This window comes from Moschus berezovskii, chromosome Y (assembly GCF_049115385.1).
Source record: "Moschus berezovskii isolate FMDL1 chromosome Y, NW_MosBer_1.0, whole genome shotgun sequence".
Lineage (NCBI taxonomy): Eukaryota > Metazoa > Chordata > Mammalia > Artiodactyla > Moschidae > Moschus > Moschus berezovskii.
The window spans coordinates 7,769,264-7,789,101 of NC_142489.1; the positions used below are offsets into that span (position 1 = coordinate 7,769,264).

Sequence of the window (19,838 nt, forward strand, 5' to 3'; positions counted from 1 at the left end):
TTGACAAAGGAAAGAAGGCAAGGCAACTGAAAACTCCCATAAACAGAAAAAGCAGCAACAAGGATTACCACTGGATTTCCAAGTAGGAACACCTTCTCCTAAGTATCTACCCTGAGTTATTAATTATATTTCCAATAAATGTACCCTCCACTTTTATGATGTCACGTTAAAAAATAATTTATTGGAGGATAGTTGCTTTACGAAATCCCTGGTGGCTCAAAGAGTAAAGGATCTGCCTGCAATGCCAGAGACCTGGGTTTGATCCCTGGGCTGGGAAGATCTCCTGGGGAGGACACAGCATCCCACTTCAGTATTCTTGCCTGGAGAATCCCACGGACAGAAGAATCTAGCTGACTATATAGTCCGTGGAGTTGCAAAGAGTCGGACAGGACTGAGCCACTAGCGCAACATGCATAGTTGCTTTACAATGTTGCATTAGTTTGTATTACAGAACAGATAAAATCAGCTATTCATATACATATATCCCCTCTTTTTTCCATTCTTGTCCCATACAAGTTCACTTCAGTTCAGTTCAGTTGCTCAGTCGTGTCCGATTCTTTGCGACACCATGTTACTTATACAATATTGAGCAGAGTTCCCTGTGTTATGGGCTTCCCTGATAACTCAGTTGGTAAAGAATCTGCCTCCAATGCAGATTGCAAACTGCAATGCAGTTTGATTGCTGGGTCAGGAAGATCCACTGGAGAAGGAATAGGCTACACACTCCAGTATTTTTGGACTTCTTGGGTGCCAACAAAGGTCTGTCTAGTCAAGGCTGTGGTTTTTCCAGGGGTCATGTATGGATGTGAGAGTTGGACCATAAAGCAAGCTGAGCACCGAAGAATGGATGCTTTTGAACTGGGGAGTTGGAGAAGACTCTTCAGAGTCCCTTGGACTGCAAGGGGATCCAACTAGTCCATCCTAAAGGAAATCAGTCCTGAATATAAATTGGAAGGACTGATGGGGAAGTGGAAACGCCAATACTTTGGCCACCTGATGCAAAAAATGGACTCATGTGAACAGACTCTGATGTTGGGAAAGATTGAATGTGGGAGGAGAAGGGGACGACAGAGGATGAGATGGTTGGATGGCATCACCGACTCGATGGACATGAGTTTGGATGGAATCCGGGAGTTGGTGATGGACAGGGAGGCCTGGCATGCCGCAGTCCATGGGATCACAAACAGTCGGACACGACTGAACGAATGAACAGAATTGAACTGATGGCTCAGATGGTAAAGAATCCGCCTGCAATGCAGGAGAGACCTGGGTTTGATCCCTGGGTTGGGAAGATCCCCTGGAGAAGGGAAAGGCTACCCATGCCAGTATTCTTGCCTGGAGAATTCCATGGACTGTATAGTCCATGGGGTCGCGAAGAGTCAGACACGACTGAGCGACCTTCCACTCACTGTCACATGAGGCTATACTTTGACTTGCAAACGCATGACTGTATTCCTTATGTGGACACAAACTGACTTTCTCGTGCCTGGTTAAGAAAGGCCATGATAAAGAATGGAAAATCAAAAGCTAAGATAAGGATCTTCTAGCAAAGTGCGTGGCGAGAAGAAAAATTACTCATTCGGGAAAGGGAGTCATACACACTGGAGCGTCTTACTCTTTGGTTACTGTGTTTTTCTGCCCTCTTGCTGCTCACACAGAATAAAATGAGTGATCTGCTTTCATGCCTCCGTTCCTTATATCATAGCAACTGAAAGCAAACAGAGCAATTCAGATCCCAACATCCTTTACTCTGGATCGCAGCAATGATTTTGCTTTGAAGATCTCTGCATGACTAGGTTGAAGGTACTCCATTCTAAGACCCCATCACTTTTTCAGAAAATAAAGAATTCGATCTGGACACTTCCCAATGGTCCAGTAGTTAACACTCTTAACTTGCACTGCAGGGAGCATGAGTTTGACCCCTGATTGGGGATAAAATTAAAGTCCCGTGTGCCACTGGATATGACCACAATCTTTTACAAAGTACAGTTGATCTATGGTGCCTGGCCCTCTGCTTCCGTAGAAATAGGACCAATGGTAGAATGCTCTGGTCATACGTTTGTCTCAGGATGGTAAAAAAAAAGATGAACAATTTCATAAAACTACTGAAATCTTCCCCATTGGCCTATGGCATTCAAATCTTTTTTAAATGTGACCAACAACACTGGCTCATTCATGAGCATCTCTCACGGATATGAGTGCTCCTTAACACATTTCAAGGCAGACTTACATTTCTTTGCTCAAAATTAGTCTCACGTAGGTGAATAACAAATCCGCATGCCTTTTCCTAAATTTATTTCTGTTCCACAACGCCATATAAATACTGATGTAAAATTGCCTTTTTTAAGGGAAACAATTCCCTTAAAAGTTATTCCCTGTTTAATTATATAGGTCACACAGAAGAGAATGAGTTGAAAATAAAATTGTTTCACTGTTGATTAGTTTATAGATGTGTCATGTCTCATGGTGAGAGAGGGTACCAGGGAGAAATAAAGAAATACTGGCCGACTTTATACTTTAATGAAGCTGAGGAAAAAAATTAAAAATGAAAAACTGGCAAGAATACCAACACTTATCCACTACAAACTGGGTAGGATTTTTTTTACTCAAAACATTACATAAATAATTGCAAAATAATCTGGATGCTCTTGAATTGAGAAACATTTTATAAGAAATCCCTAAAAAAAAAAAATCACTGGCTTTTACACATATTTTTACTCTTTAAGCATTTCAACCTGTTAAAAAACTTCTGAATTTTTTTCACTTAAACCATCTGCAGTGACTGATTGCAACTGGATCCAAAAAATATTCAACAACAGCAATAAAAAAAACTGGATTATTGAGTATACTATGACTATCAGGCTATAATTTAATTTTTTGCATGATTTAAAAGTGCTAATACAACATAACTTTTAAGGTTAAAAGTTTTTACCTGCATTTTCTAGATTTAGTATTTCAAATGTTTATGTATATTTTAGTAGATTCTGTTTAAGTTAATACTGTACGTCATGCAATTTTAGGCTAGAAATAACCACTCATTCAACTCTTCCATTCAGTTTTCAATCGTCTCATCTTGCACACATTTCATCAGATTTAACAATACATAGTTGGCATATTTATATACGAAATTACCCTTCTGTGATGGACTGGAAATAACAAACAACCAAAAACATAAGAAGAAGGAGAAAAGCTAATTATCCATGACAGATACATTAAAATTGTTGTGCTATGAGATTATGAGACTCTTCTTGAGAAATAGTAATCTTTTGAAATCTCTTTATTTCTAAAGTATTTGCTAACATTCTGATGGCATCGACTTTGCTCTCGTTTCTGCCTTTCACTGAAAATCTGATAAAACTTCCATTCCTGTTCCCCTGAACTAGCTGCTAAATTTCATGTTTTATATGTTTGTCTCTGTTCATGTGGTGTGTGTGTCACAGTAATATGGACTGAGATTCACTGTTATTAAAACACACTCCACCAACAGATAAAGAAGATGTGGTGTATATACACACACACACACACACACACCACGGAATATTACTGTGCCATGAAAAGCAATGAAACAATCTCATTTGCCATTATATGGATAGATGTGGAGATGATGACATTAAGCCACACAGAGAAAGACAAATATCATATGATATCATTTATATGTGGAATCTAAAAATAATACAAAAGCACGTATTTACAAAACAGACTCAGACGCAGAAAACAAACTTATGGTTTCCAAAGGGGGAAAGATGGGCAGGGGGAATAAATCAGGAGTTCTGGATTAGCAGATATAAACTATATATATATATAAAGCCAGGACCTAGTGTATACCACTGGCAACTACAGAAAGCTTGGGGGCGGGAGGAGAAGGGGACGACTGAGAATGAGATGGCTGGATGGCGTCACCAACTCTGTGGACATGAGTTTGGGTGAACTCGGGAGTTTGTGATGGACAGGGAGGCCTGGCGTGCTGTGATTCATGGGGTCGCAGAGAGTCGGACACGACTGAGTGACTGAACTGAACTGAACTGAACTGAATAAATTATAATGAAAAAGATTCTGAAAAAAGAATAGATACAGACGTATAACTGAATCTCTTTGCTGCATAGCGAAAACTAACATGGTATTGTAAATCAACTGCACTTCAATTTGTAAAAGAAATTAAAAAAAAACACTCTCAATATTGAAAAAATTTGGAAGTTGCTTTGCATTCCAAATCAGGCAACTAAAACTGTGAATGGATTTCAAACAGAGTCAAGTGCTCAAAATTATAAATTATAAACATTCAAATTATAAATATTCAAAAACATAAAAGCTTTATTTGCATTTCTAGAAGAGTATGTTATTGTTGATATCCCAATAAATGTCATTTTGGCATAAAATACACCCTTATGCTTTTATCCTGTGCCTGGATTTCAAACATAAATTCACTACAGTGAAACATATCAGTAGATGTACAATCACAAACCCACTCATTTCTTATTGATTCCTCAATATATACAGTGAAGATTACTGGGTCCTCAGATATACACTGTTTCATTATTTCTCACAGTAACTCTGTGAATTAGCTGTTGCTATTGCCATATGATAGATTTAATACACACATAGTCATGAACAGCTGGCGGTATATTCGCCGTTAATCTTTAAGATCAGTGACCTTACGTAAAATTATGTAAATAAGAATAACAGCATTTTGATGAGCAATTTTTAATACCTGAATTTCAAATGAAACACTGGCTACGGTAATTTCTATGTAAAACACCCACGAGTTTATTTCTACGATGGCTTTTCATCATGCATTTCAAAAAGATCAAACACTCTCCAACAAACCAACGGAGCCAAACTCTTATTTCCCAGGAAACACTCAAATATTGATTGAAAAGTTGAAAGAAACGTGTGAAAAACCAACAGCATGATTCAGTGTTTCACAGAGAACTGTTAATGAAAATATCTTCTCATCCATAACTCGAGCAGTAACATAAATTGTAATTAAAACTCAACTTGCATGTGCTGTCTTGTGAAATGATGAATAACTGTCTGAAATGTCTTTGAAGTCTGAGGTGTTAGGAATAACATTACCTATTTAGTGCTTGTAAAATGAAGAAGTCCTTCTCTCAATTCTGAGCTAAGAGAATACATCTTCAATGTGGTATTTTGCATTATCTCTATAAATTGTTATCCCGTATCTTATTATATTTGTGTTAAAATTAGAATAAACCTGATATCTTCATTATGTAGTAACAGATTGGAAACTCAAACCAACCCCTTTGTGAGAACGAGAGAAAACTTGCATGATCAAAAAAAAAAAAAATCTTTATAAAACTTTGAACGCTGAAATCACAGTTAGGTGCTTCCCTCAGGGCTCACTGGTAAAGAACCTGCCTACCAATGCTGGCGACACAGGTTCAATCCCTGATTTGGGAAGATCACACATGAAAGAGAAAGGAAAAGTTGCTCAGTCGTGTTGGACTCTTTGCAACCAGTCCGTGGAATTCTCCAGGCCAGAATACTGGAGTTGGTAGCCTTTCCCTTCTCCAGGGGATCTTTCCAACCCAGGGATCGAACCCTGGTCTCCCACAACGCAGGCAGATTACACATGTCATGGAGCAACTAAACCCAGGCGCCCTAAAGCCCGTGCTCCATAACAAGAAAAGCTACAACAATGAGACGTCTACACACCACAACTAGACAGTAGCCCCCGCTCTTTGCAACTAGAGGAAACTCCATGAAGACTCAGCACAGCCAAAACGTAAAAAAAAAATAAAAGAAAAATTCCATAAAATCATACAGATTATGGCACCAGCACAGATGAAAAAGTGAGGATTCAGGGAGGTACATCCCCAGGACACCCCATACACAAAGCGGCTTTATCCTAAAGAATGTTCCACTCTGGAAGGAAGTGTTGTAGAAGGGAGAAGTGTCAGAGCCCAGGATCCATGGAAAGAATGCAGTCTGATCAATTTCCCGTAATACTTTACTCCGTCTGTGCATTTCACCCTCAGGGCAAGTATGAAACAAATGCAAACTTAGATTTACAGGGGCTTGCAGCCCACTCCTACAGCATCTAAAAAAAAAAAAAAATAGAAGAATAGCAGGTCTTCATGAATTATAGAACATGAATTTAATATCCACAGGTAGTCAGCCCAGGAGGAACAAACCTGTAATCTGTACCAATTTATTACTATTAATATTTTCCTTTTCAATACAATATTGGATACATTTTTATATATATTTATATATTTAAATATATATATTTAAAATAAAATATCCAAAAACATAAAATGCAATGTTGGGGTTTATACTGGTAAAAAATTCAGTTGGTAAAGAATCCACCGGCAAAGCTGGAGATCCCAGTTCAATTCCTGAGTCGGGGAGATCCCCTGGAGAAGGGATAGGCTACCCACTCCAGTGTTCTTGGGCTTCCCCGGTGGCTCAGCTGGTAAAGAATCCACCTGCAATGTGGGGGAGTTGGGTTTGATCCCTAGATTGAGAAGATCCCCTGGAGAAGGGAAAGGCTACCCACACCAGTAGTATTCTGGCCTAGAGAATTCCATGGAGGTTATAGCCCATGTGGTCGCTAAGAGTCAGACATGACTCAGCGATTTTCACGTCACTTTCCAATAAAATGATGACAAAGATGATCAAGCACATAACATAATAAGAAGCCACTCATAAAAGATCCAGTAGAAGTAACACTGACTAAAATGAGGTTCCCCTCGCCCAACTAATGAAGAAAGTGTAATTATCAGACATGTATGACACGCCAACTTAAAAACAATGCTCAAATAACCAAAAAACTCTGCAGGGAGTGAGAAATGATTCAAAACTTGGGTAAAGGATAATCTTAAAAGACCTGGTGGATAGCCAAATGCTATAGATGAAGTCTTTCAGTGCAACTGTAATAAATAAGCATCTACATCCTTGGCTATATTACCAGTATATCCTGGAACCAAAGTAAGATGGTTTTCCTGTTCCCACAACCCACTTAATTGCTGTTTTAAAATCTGAATATTTCCATCGTTCACAATTTCTGTTTTGGATGACAGTTCTGACCACCACCTTTTTATGACTGCTTGAAGCCAGTTTAAACCAACTATGATATATTCTTCAAATCTGCTTTTAAGTAGTGACTTTACTAGAGGCAACAAATCTACACAGCAGCCAAGTGAGATGTACTGTTTTTCTTCCTGTAAACTGTTGGTGAGCACGGGAAGGCAATCTACCACAACTCCAAGGTCCTCTATCCTTACCAAATACGCTACAAGTTCACTAATACTTCTCTTTCTCCAGAAAGTTAAAGCTACATTCAATCTCAAATTCCTGCTGAACAAAACCTGTGCCATTGTTTCATGGTCCTGAGAAACCTCAGAAAAAAAGCCACTATATTTTGATGATGGGCTTTCTGTCTGTGAAGAACCAGAATCACTGGAGTTAATCAAATATGTTCGACTATCATGCCGTAATTTTTCAGGGAGGTGGCCTGCACAAGCCAGTTCATTTTCTTTATTTGCCATGACACAGCCCCCACTTTTAGGGGACTGCTTTTTTCTGTAACAAGGATTTTGAATAGGATGATGAACTTTCTTTCTTCTGTAGATCACCTTACGTAGTTTATCTGGGCTTTTCACAGCTTGTCCAACTGTTCTAGTTATGTAAGCAGCCAACTGTTTTGGAGATTTCTTAACCTCCTTCATGTTCTTATTAGTGAAATTAGAGATCCTTTTTCTAGGAAGATCAATGGAATGATCCTCAGTATTATTACAAAAGTTGCGTTTTTTAACATTGTGGGTTTCAGATGCCATAATCTCTTAAATACCGGCGCCTCATGGTACCGCGGCGCCTCCGCCCAGCCCAGGCGCTGACCGACTGCCCGCGGCAGCCCAGACTGTCCCTCGGCTCCCCGTCCGAGATCCAGGAACGGCCATTCAAACGCCGCCGCGCGTTTGAATATAGTCCAAAACATCCTTGGACTATATGATTTCCCCAAAAATATCTCATCTGAGACCTGTGAACTATGGAAGAAATCAAAACCATTTTTTCCTTTAAAGAAATGTATGATGAAACCACTAATGAAATGCTACCAATCTACTTCACATTGAAGTGGAAAAAGATCCAAAAGGAGCAACTTCAGCTTCAATGAGGTGAAAGTGCACTACGAAGATTGTTCACCTTTGCTGTGTTTGGGATTTATATGGTTATTTGGTAACATTGTTTAAGAACTACTGGGTCTTAATGCAATCCTGCATAAGAATATAATTTATACTATGTGAAAAATAAGACAGGACTTATTACTAGGAATCACAGAGACCAATCATCATTACTTTTTTTTAAGATTGTGTTTTATAAGAAAACACTTAAATGTGTGCAGCTACTATTTTCTTATGTTGAAAAGACTTTGAAAGTTTAAACCATTATAGCAAATAATCAGTACTAAAAGTTTTTTGTTCACACTGAGATACTGTGTATGCAAAATGCCTTAATTATTAATAAGCCAATGTGTATGATACCAATATCTGTTTAAGAAAATTAAAAGCAACCATGCTTCTGGCATGATAAAATCATGGAATTAAATCAGGGGTTTCCATTCATGTAGAACGTTGTTTAAACTTATTCCACACCATTCTTAAAACTTGAGAATATTTTTAGTATCTCTGATTTTTTTTTTTTTTTTGCCAGAATCATGTCATGTGTGTATGTATGTGTTACTCCTATATATAAGAAAAAAGTGAATCTGTATGTGTATGAATGCTTAACTGGAAACGTCTATGGAATTGACTAATTTATATTCACTTTTTATTGTATATAGATTTCTGATATTTTCAGTTCTGTATCATTCAAGTTTTCTTCATTTGAGTAAACTCACTAAATATTTCTAAAAAAAAAGAAAAAAAAAAAAAAAAGACCTGGTGGAAATTCATCTAGAGTATCAGAAGAATAAAAAAAAAAATTAATAGCTAATAGATCAGCTTAAGAGAAGGTGAGTCCCAAGAAACTGATGCGTTTGAACTGTGGTGCTGGAGAAGACTCTTGAGAGTCGCTTGGACTGCAAGGAGATCCAACCAGTCCATTCTAAAGGAGATCAATCCTGGGTGTTCATTGGAAGGACTGATGCTAAAGCTGAAACTCCAATAGTTTGGCCACCTCATGCGACGAGCTGACTCACTGGAAAAGACTCTGATGCTGGGAGGGATTGGGGGCGGGAGAAGAAGGGGACGACAGAGAATGAGATGGCTGGATGGCATCACCGACTCGACGGACATGAGTTTGAGTGAAGTCCGGGAGTTGGTGACGGACAGGGAGGAGGCCGGCGTGCTGCGGCCCATGGGGTCGCAAAGAGTCGGACACACCTGAACGACTGAACTGAACTCAAGTAAAGATTAGGGAAAACTGAAAAGAACATGAATGAACTTGAAGAAAAAGAGAGGAGAAGTTATCCAGAATGTGTCATAGAAAGATTTTTGAAAGGAGGAAAACACAGAAAAGAGAGTAACAGACAAAAGAAAGTGAGAATTTGCAAGTTTTGCATCGTCACAGTTCTTGGTGCATGAAAATATTAGACAATGAGATGGGAGAGAATCATATGCAGGGGCAAATGAGATAAAGCACATACAAGATTCAGAATTCAATACAACTGGGGGAACACAGTCAAGAAAATAGGAAATAGAAAATTTCCAAAATGTGAAAAGTATAGGGAAGAACAAGAATTAAATTTAGCAGGGTAAAGAAAACATGGAACAAAATCACAAATTTGGTGAAATGGCCGACCCAACTCATTAGATACAAAAGAAAAGAGAAATGCTGAAATAAAATAAAGGACTGGAGAAAATATAATGCAGAATGAAGTCTGGAAATAAAAGTAGATGGAAATACAAAAATAACAGTAAAAACGGAGTCACGGAGATAAAAAAGAAGAGATGTTTAATTAGGTTATCAAAGAAGAAAAGAAAAAAATATATATATAGTAGCAACATTTGAGAAAGAGAGGACTAAGAATTCTCAGAACTTATGTAAAACACCATTGCAAAAGTTGAGATGACTAAGAAATTCTAATCGAGTAAATTAGAAGAACACTATTACCAGCTGCATCACAAAAAACCTGTAGAAATTTGAAGGCAAACACCCCTAAAAATTGGTATCTGCAGAATGTGTCGTTTTTAAAGCAGTAATTTTTAAACAGGCAGCTAAATTCTCTACAGCAATGAGAGAACCGAGACCAGCAGAATGATATATTTGATGGTCAAAAGAAAATTTGCAGAGAAAACCGCAAATTAAAATTCGGTGACCATATTCTTCAAAGGGTGAAAGTCGTGTCCGACTCTTTGCGACCCTATGGACTGTAGCCCACCAGGCTCCTCTGTCCATGGGATTCTCCAGGCCAGAATACTGGAGTGGGTTGCCATTTCTTTCTCCATATTCTTCAAAAGCAGATATCAAAAAGAAATTTTTAAGCAAGGGAACCAAGGTTTTCAATGGCGCACATGCTCTGAGAATATATCATTAGATATTTTTTAGTTTTGAAAATTTAAAACTTTTTTAATTTTTAAATTAAATTTAAAAAATGTTTTTTCTCACAGAGAAAATTAGAGGTTTTTATGACCATTAAGTGAAATAAGTCAGAAAAAGACAAGTTCATAAAGCATTGCTTATATGTGGAGTCTTAATAAATGATATCAATGAACTTGTTTACAGAACAGAAACATACTCAGATATTGAAAACAAATTGTGGCCACCAAAAGGCACAGGTGGAGGGATCAATTAGCAGTTTTGGATCAGCAGATACAAATGACTAAATAGAAAATAGAAAACTCATAAGAATCTGCCATATAGCACAGGGAACTACATTCAATACTTATATGGCTCTATAATGAAAAAATTCATATATATATGTTTATATATCGATGAATAATTGAATCATTTTGCCACACACAAGATATAAACAGAACACTGGACATCAGCTATACTGCAATAAATAAATTTTAAAAATGACTGTCTCAATTTGCTGTCTGAGAGTGCAACATGCCCACTAAAGCAGCAGAGAATAAACTAATCAAATGGAAAACTAAGTCACTCAAGACCTATATTCACCAACATATGAAAAACAGAAAAGTTAATTGCTACTATCTTGGATTTATTCCAACACACCAAGTTATATTAACATTACAATACATAAATGTATTCTCTATATATATTACAGTACATGGGCTTCCCTGGTAGCTCAGATGGCAAAGACTCCGCCTGCAGTGCAGGACACCTGGGTTCGATCCCTGGGTTGGGAAGATCCTCTGGAGGAGAAAGGAAAGGCTACCTACTCCAGTATTCTGGCCTGGAGAATTCCATGGACTGTATAGTCAATAGGGTCGCAAAGAGTCAGATGGAACTGAGTGACTTTCACTTCCACTATATGATGGCTCAGACAGTAATGAATCTGCCTGCAATAAAGGAAACCTGGGTTCGATCCCTGGGTTAGGAAGATCCCCTGGAGAAGGGAATGGCAACCCACTCCAGTATTCTTGCCTGGAGAATCCCTTGGACAGAGAAGCCTGGTGGGCTACAGTCCATGATGGGTCTCAAGGAGTCAGACAGGACTGAGTGATTAAAACACACATATATATCTTTATCTCATATAGCTCTAGTTTATATACTGTTAAATATCTATCTATGTAGATGTATAATATCAACCTAGTAAAAAATAATGTTTCAAAAATGGCCAACTCTCCACATTTAGAAAAAATACGCTAATAAAATCTAATATCCATATACAAAGATTTTAAGCAACAAAGAATAGAAGGGAACTTCTCTGTTTGATATAAACTCTCAAGTAAAACCCTTCGGTGGACATAAACACCCCAAGTGGTTAAAGATAGGAAACACCATCTTTGAAGCTAGAAGTAAAAAAACAAATAGTCACATCTGTGTTTCTATTTAGGATTATACTGGAGGCCTTACAACAAGAAGGGGAAAACAAGTAACACATATAAAGATCAAAGAGTATTAAGTTTGTTTTTACTCACAGGTGAATTGTGTATATTTCACAATATACAATATACAATAAGAGAATTTAATACATTTACTGATTATCTAATTGAGAAATTAAACAGAAATTATGTATTTTATTACTGCAGCAAAAATAGAAAGTGAAAGGTTTTAAAAGGTGATCTGAAAACACCAGGTTCTATAAATCAGTTTAAAAAAATGTGTACAAAATCTCTATCCAGAATATTCTAAAACAATACGAAGAAAAAATAAAAATTCTTAAACTAGTGTTAAGGATACATCATTTTCATAAATTGGCTTTCTACTCAATATTGAAAGATGTCCAATAAACACAATCTGCTAAGATATTAATTAAATTATTAATTAAAATCACATGTTTATTTTCCAAGGGGAGACCCTAAAGTTTATACAAATATGCAAAGTTTAAAAAATAATGAAGACTTTTAAAATATCAACAAGAGAAAACTTGTGATAGCACATACTGTGAATTATTATAAAATATAATATTTAAGAGAATATGATATTGGCACGGAGACAGATAAGAACTTTGGGGATATGAGATAATTTTTTTTCAAGAAATGGCATTGTGTGATGTTGAATTATCTATAAAGAAAAAATCAATTGTACTCATCAGAACCATAAAAAATAAAAACTCCATGTGGAATTATAACATAAAAAAGACATAAATAGGCTTTTTAGGACACTAAAGAAAGATAGGTTCACATCTTTGGGCCAAAAAAATGTTTTAAGTAATATTCCAAAAGCACTAATCCTAAAGTAAATGACTATACAGTCATTTAATGAATAACTTTAGTTCACTTAATGATGGTGACAGGCAATCCAGGAGATGTGAAATATTTGCAGTATAAGTAACTGTTGAAACACACTCATCAAAATACATCAATAAGAAAATGATTGAACAATGCAGTAGAAAAATTGATAAATGGGACAATTCATCAAACAGGAAATAAAATGGCTGCGTGATCTATGGAAAAGTCTCAACCTCAGGAAGCCATAACTGAAAATACATCGAGGTTCCGCATACACTCATTAGATTGGAGAAAGAAAATGAAATTTTCATAGTGCCAAATGTGGCATGGACTTCACACTGCTGGTGAAAATACACGCTGGAAAACGTTCATTTCTATCAAAGCTAAAAGTCAAGATTTCAACCAACAGTTCCACCGTGAACACGTGCCTCAGAAGTCGCATACGCGTTAAGAAATGAGAATGTATTTCCACGAATTGTTAAAACACTAACGATTCTAATGGCGAAGACGGGAGATAACGCATTCATCTAGTAACAATACAACGGACAAATGCCTTCTGATGTACTCATGTCACGGGACGTGTGTGTGTGTGTGTGTGTGTGTGTGTGTGTGTGTGTGTGTGCGCTAACTCGCTCAGCTGTTTCCAACACTTTGCGACCCCATGGACTGTAGCCCACCAGGCTCCTCTGTCCTTAGATAGGAATACATGAGTGGGTTGCCATCCCCTCTTCCAGGGGATCGTCCCCACCCAGGGATGGAACCCACGGCTCTTATGTCTGCTGCATTGGCAGAAAGTTTCTTGACCACAAGCGCCATCCGGGAAGCCCATCAAGGTGATCCTACAGAGGAATTAAAATGAATACAACAGAGGTACATCAAAACAATACACATGCACTGTCAAAGCACAAGCGTGGACTTCTCTGGTGGTCCAGTGGTTAAGAATCCACCTGCCTAGGCAGAGGACTTGTATTTGATCGCTGGTCCAGGAAGACTCCACCTGACACGGAGCAATTAAGCCTGACTGTTACAACAACGGAGTCCCAGTGCTAAAAACTACTGGGGCCGGTGAGCCTAGAGCCCATGTTCTGCACCAAGAAAAGCCACTGCAGTGAGAAGTCTGCACGCCACAAGCAGAGAGTAGCCCCCACGCAACCCAACGAGACAAAAGCTGGTGTGCGACACAGAAAACCCAGCATGGCCCAAAACAAATCAATTCCTTTAAAAAAAACATAATTAAAAATAAGATTACAACCACGAGTGAAGACAACACATCAGAAGGTGCATTCATCTCAAGTCCCCAAACATGAAAAGTTTAATTCATGTGATGTGGGGATTCCCATAGTGGTGGGGAAAAGAAAACAGGAAACAAGTGATATGCATAACAGAATAATGCAGGAGACCCGGGGTTCAATCCCTGGGTCAGGAAGATCCCCTGGAGGAGGAAATGGCAACCAGCGCCAGCATTCTTGCCTGGAGAATCCCACGGACAGAGGAGCCTGGAGGGCTACAGTCCATGGGGTCGCAAAGAGTCGGACATGACTGAGGGGCTTTAAGATAGGAAGAGAGAAATGCTTTTGTGAAGACGACACCTTACTCTTTCTTGACAGGGCGATAGTCACGGGAATATTTGCTTTCCTTTTTGACATTGTCCTGAAAATTGATGCTGTATGGACTTTTCTGCGTCTTGTATTTCAGATGGAGTGGCTTTATTTTTCAGCTAGTGTAGATTGAATTGCAACATAAATAGTGACCGATTTTTCATTCTATCAGGCTGGAAAAAAAAAAAAAACTGAACTAACATTTTGACCAACCCAATATATCAGTATCAATATACATAATATATATGTGTTTTCCGGCATCATTAGTAGCTTCTGATGGGCACATTTAAATGGTTCATCTTGTCATGGAAGGAGGTACCATTAGAAACATGGGCCCATCACTGGAGAGCCATTCATGGTAACGGGGAACATTTACAGTGGCAACTCAGTTCTCCTCTTACAGATACACAGGTTTGGAGAAAGCCCTCTCAGGCTTGGCTAAGTTTACCCATTTTCCTACAGGACTGGCAACTGGTTGAAAGCCTGAGTCTATTCGTTCCCAGATGTCAAACTCCAACATAAATGGATCTGTCATTTCATACATCCCTGTGTATACTCACATTGTTAGCATCGTCTGAGGTGTATAAGAAAGTGATTTCTTTCGACTGCATGTCTGCATGTGTGATAAGTTATTAGTCATCTTAAAACAGCCAGGAAATTAAAACACGCTTGCTCCTTGGAAGGAAACCTATGACCAACATAGACAGTGTGTTAAAAAGCAGAGACATCCCTTTGCCAACAGAGGTCCCTCTAGTCAAAGATACGGTTTTTCCAGCAGTCATGTATGGATATGAGAGCTGGACCATAAAGAAGGCTGAGCACTAAAGACTCGATGCTTTTCAACTGTGGTGTTGGAGAAGACCCTTCAGAGTCCCCTGGACTGCAAGGAGATAAAACTAGTCCATCCTAAAGGAAATCAGTCCTGAATATTCATTGGAAGGACTGATGCTGAAGCTGAAGCTCCAGTGCTTTGGCCAATTGATGGGAAGAGCTAACTCACTGGAAAAGACCTTGATGCTGGGAAGATTGAGGGCAGGAGAAGGGGGTTACAGAGGATGAGATGGGTAGATGGCATCACCAACTCAATGGAGATGAACATGAGAAAATTCCTAGAGATAGTGGAAGACAGAAAAGGCTTGCATGCTACAGTCCATGGGGTGGCAAAGAGTCCAACATGACTTAACGCCTAAACAACATCTTAAAAATCTACAAGAGTAACTATTATATCTTTAGCAATTTATCTAGCCACATGAAGTATTCAGAGTTATTTCTATGGAGAGGATGTGATAAAATTTTTAATTATTCACAGAAATCTAAAAAAATATATATTATTTTTGGCCATGCCACATGGCTTGTGGGATCTTAGTTCCCTGGCCAGGGATTGAACACATGCCCTTGGGCCGTGAAAGCACAGAGTCCTAAGCACTGAACCACCAGGGAATTCCTTCAAAGACATTTTCTTCTTTTGTTAGAAAAGCACCTAGTTCCACAGAAAACACATTGCCTAAGTTTTAATTACAAGGATCAGGTACCATGATGGGTTACCGGTGACTGTGCAACTGGCCAAAATTGGGTTCAAGATACATGAAACAGTCAGGAAGCATTTTCATTAAACAGGCTTTTAAAGGTGAGGGTGCAAAATGAGCTTTCTAAAAATAGGCAGGATGCAAATCATAGCTCTGAATGAATGCCATCCCTCAGAATAGTCAATTTGCAAAGGGGTATGGGCGGCATTCAAGTGGCTCAGAGCATTTTGATTTTCTCTTTTCAGTGTGCCTCAGGAGTTAGCGGAATCGAGTTAACGTTTATTTATGGCTGTACCTTGTTTTTGAATTAAAATTGCATCATGCAACATGGTTACTGACCGTACTCAACAGAACCTTGGCTGTTTCCAAATATAAATCCGCGCCACCCCCCTTTCAGGATTAAGAGCTGCCTCATGGCAAGATATTGAAAATAAATTACCAAGGGCTTTCAAGCAATTTAAAGTGAGGAGAAACGAAATAGGTTCCAGCAATCTTATTTTATTGCAATTAGAGTGTTGCCTCTGAAGTGACTCATTTATATATAATCACACTCCTTGGATACAGTTTCTGATATGCCTGCTAAATTGTATCAGCATAATTGTGCAACAGTCAGCACTTATATATCTTCAATATTTTACTATTAATTGTTAAAATATTTACTAACAGATATTGTCATCGGTAAGTGCTGGAGAAGACTCTCGAGAATCCCTTGGACCCCAAGGAGATTCAGCCAGTCAGTCTCAACCCTGAATATTCACCGGAAGGACTGATGCTAAAGCTGAAGCTCTAATACTTTGGCCACCTGATCCCAAGAGCCAACTCATTGGAAAAGACCCTGATGCTGGGAAATATTGAGGACAGGCGGAGAAGGGGACGACACAGGGTTGGATGGTTAGATGGCATCTCTGCCTCAATGGAGATGAATTTGGGCAAATTCTGGGAGACAGGGGAGGACAGAGGAGCTTGGCCTGCTGCAGTCAATAGGGTATCAAAGAGTCAGACACAATCTAGCGACTGAACAGCAACAACAAGGTGAACGGATCAATATACTGTGGTCCATCGAGAAAATGGAACATTATTCATCGCTGAAAAGAAAGGATGTCAGGGTTGGACTATAAAGAAAGCTGAGCGCTGAAGAATGGATACTTTTCAACTGTGGTGTTGGAGAAGACTCTTGAGAGTCCCTTGGACTGCAAGGAGATCCAACTAGTCCATCCTAAAGGAGATCAGCCCTGAATGTTCATTGGAAGGACTGATGTTGAAGCTGAAACTCCAACACTCTGGCCACCTGATGTGAAGAACTCACTGATTGGAAAAGACCCTGATGCTGGGAGGGATTGGGGGGCAGGAGGAGAAGGGGTGACAGAGGATGAGATGGTTGGATGGCATCACTGACTCGATGGACATGAGTTTGAGTAAACTCCGGGAGTTGGTGATTGATAAGGAAGCCTGGCATGCTGCAGTACGTGGGGTTGCAAAGACTCGGACACAACTGAGCGACTGAACTGAACTGAACTGTAAAAGAAAGGAGCCATCAAGTCATGGAAAGACTTGCAGATACTCTAAATTTACATTCCCAAGTGCAAGAAGCCAATCTAAAAAGGTTGTATACTGCATGATTCTAACGATAGGGCAAAACTGATAGCTTATGGTGAAGGATGTCAGGTTCCTGCTCTCTGAAGATTTATCTTCGGGACCAGGGACCAGGCTTGATCATTCAAGCGCTTTTGTGTAGCAGAGTTTTATTAAAGTGTGAAAAGGGACAGGGGAAAGCTTGTGACAGAGAGATCAGAAGGGGGATGGACAGTGCCCCCTCACTAGTCATATCAAGGCCTTATACACTTTTACCAGACCTTCTCCCACAACATACGTCTTAAATTAACAAGATTAGAACTAACAATAGTTAGGTCTTACCAGACACACTCCCAACAACATAAGTCTTAAGATAACAAGACTAGTCAGAAAGTTCTTGTTCAGGAGAAACATGTCCTGAAACAAGATACATTGTTGTCATATAACCAGTTTGTCCTTTTCTCCTTGAGAGCCTTGGAAGCCTTTCTCCTCCTTGGGGACCCCAGACTTCTTGTCAACCTACCTAAGAACTGACTCTCTCAAAAATAGGGAGAGACTCAAAGGATCAGTGGTTGACAGGGGAATTAGTGGACAGAAAGGCATGAATAGAGGGTTGTTAGCCTGCGTGAGGGCGGTGAAACCACGTTGCCAGATACCATAATGATGGATACGCTGTCTAAACCCACAGAATGTGCAGCAGCAAGAATCAGCCCTAATACGAACCACGGGTGTTCAGTGGTGGCCATGTGTCAGTGCAGGCGCCTCCTTGGTCAGAAACGTGCTGGTCGGGTGCCTGATATGGATTGTAAGGGAGGCTGTGCATGTGAGCGGCTGGGGTTTTCCCAGAAATCTCTGTACCTTCCCCTCAATTTTGTGCTACCTCTTAGAAAATGCTCTTAAAAAGGAAAGCCCTTTATGGATAAAGAAATACAAGGGGCCAATAAACATGCAGGAGCATTTTTATTTTTAAAGTAAACACCTTGAAAAACAAAACAACTGAACACTAAGTTTTGGAGGAAATGGAGACACGCGTAATCAGTAAAAAATAATATTGAATATTATGAGAATAAGGAAAATGGTGCATCCATTACAAAAGAGAAAAAACTCTAATGCCATAAAAACATACTGAAGATGCTCTTGAAATGTTTTAAAAAGAAATAGCATTTTATTTTATTTTTTAAAATTATAATTTTTCAACAAGTATATACTAGCTGAAATTTTAAAAATTAAGCAGACAATTATTTTCCTAGGGAGCAATATTTAAAAAAACAAAGATGATAAAATATGTAAGAAAGAAAAACAGTTGAAATATCTGCGTTCTCAAATTTGAGAGTGGTTTCAAAGACAAGAGTACGAAAAGCAGAAGGGCAGAAATAGCTAAGAAAAAAATAACAAACCGGAGCGCTTTCCAGGACCCCAAGAAATGAGCCTCCACATGAATGTAAAAACCTAAAATCCCATGCGGAGTCACACCACACTGAAATTTCTGGATATCATAAGGTTAAGTCCAACATCACACGTATTTAAAAAAAAAGAGAAACTAAAAGAATTAAAGTAATGAATTATGAACAAAGAAAGAGAAACAGAATCAGAATGACACACAAAAGCAGATCAGGACAGATGGACATGGCAGACACAGTGTTTCTCCCTTTTGTGTAGTTGATATATCTCAACCAGTTTTCTCAATGAAGAATAGCTGATGTCCAATATCATAGAAGTGACAGGTGTACAACATGTGATACTGCATTTATACTTATTATAAAATATCACTGTATCCTGCAATGTACAATACATTCTTGTAGCTTATTTATTTTATATATAGTAGTTTCTCTTAATCCTCACTCCTATATTGCCCCTTCTCTCTCTGCACTAAAAGACTTACTTCAGGAACTTCCCTGGTGGTCCAGTGGTTAAGACTCTCCACTTCGACTGCAGGGGGTATGAGTTCAATCCCTGGTCAGGGAACTAAGATCCCACATGCCACATGGTGGCCAAAACAAACCAAAAAAAAGACTTACTTCACTTATCATCATGCCTTCCACATTCACCCCATTGCTTCAAGTGGAAAAAAAATCCCACTAATTAGAAAAGACACAGCCATGCCAATATTAACTGCAGCACCGTTGACAACAGCCAACACATGGAAGCAACTTATATATACATGAACAGAGGAATGGATAGGAAGATACAGTACACGTATTCACAAAGGAATAGGACTCAACCATAAAAAGCACAAAATGCAATCATTCTTTTCTTCAGCAAGTTTCTGCTGAAGGCCTTCAAGTTTCCAAAAATTGATTTAGATGCTGAGGATAAGGAGAATACAAACTCACAAAGCCTGATTACAGACAATAAGCATGTTCACACACAAACATAGAGCAGCC

At 38.8% G+C, this 19,838-nt stretch overlaps 2 protein-coding genes across 3 annotated transcripts in view; both read right to left on the minus strand.

The window, feature by feature from the left end:
• LOC129535093 (neuroligin-4, X-linked) overlaps nucleotides 1–19,838 on the minus strand; it is a 311,526-nt gene that overhangs the window by 89,826 nt on the left and 201,862 nt on the right. The window lies entirely within an intron of this gene.
• LOC148773049 (KATNB1-like protein 1) lies at nucleotides 6,858–7,930 on the minus strand. Its single transcript, XM_088834422.1, has one exon. The coding sequence runs from the start codon at nucleotides 7,794–7,796 to the stop codon at nucleotides 6,882–6,884; it is 915 nt and encodes a 304-aa protein (XP_088690548.1). The 5' UTR covers nucleotides 7,797–7,930; the 3' UTR covers nucleotides 6,858–6,881.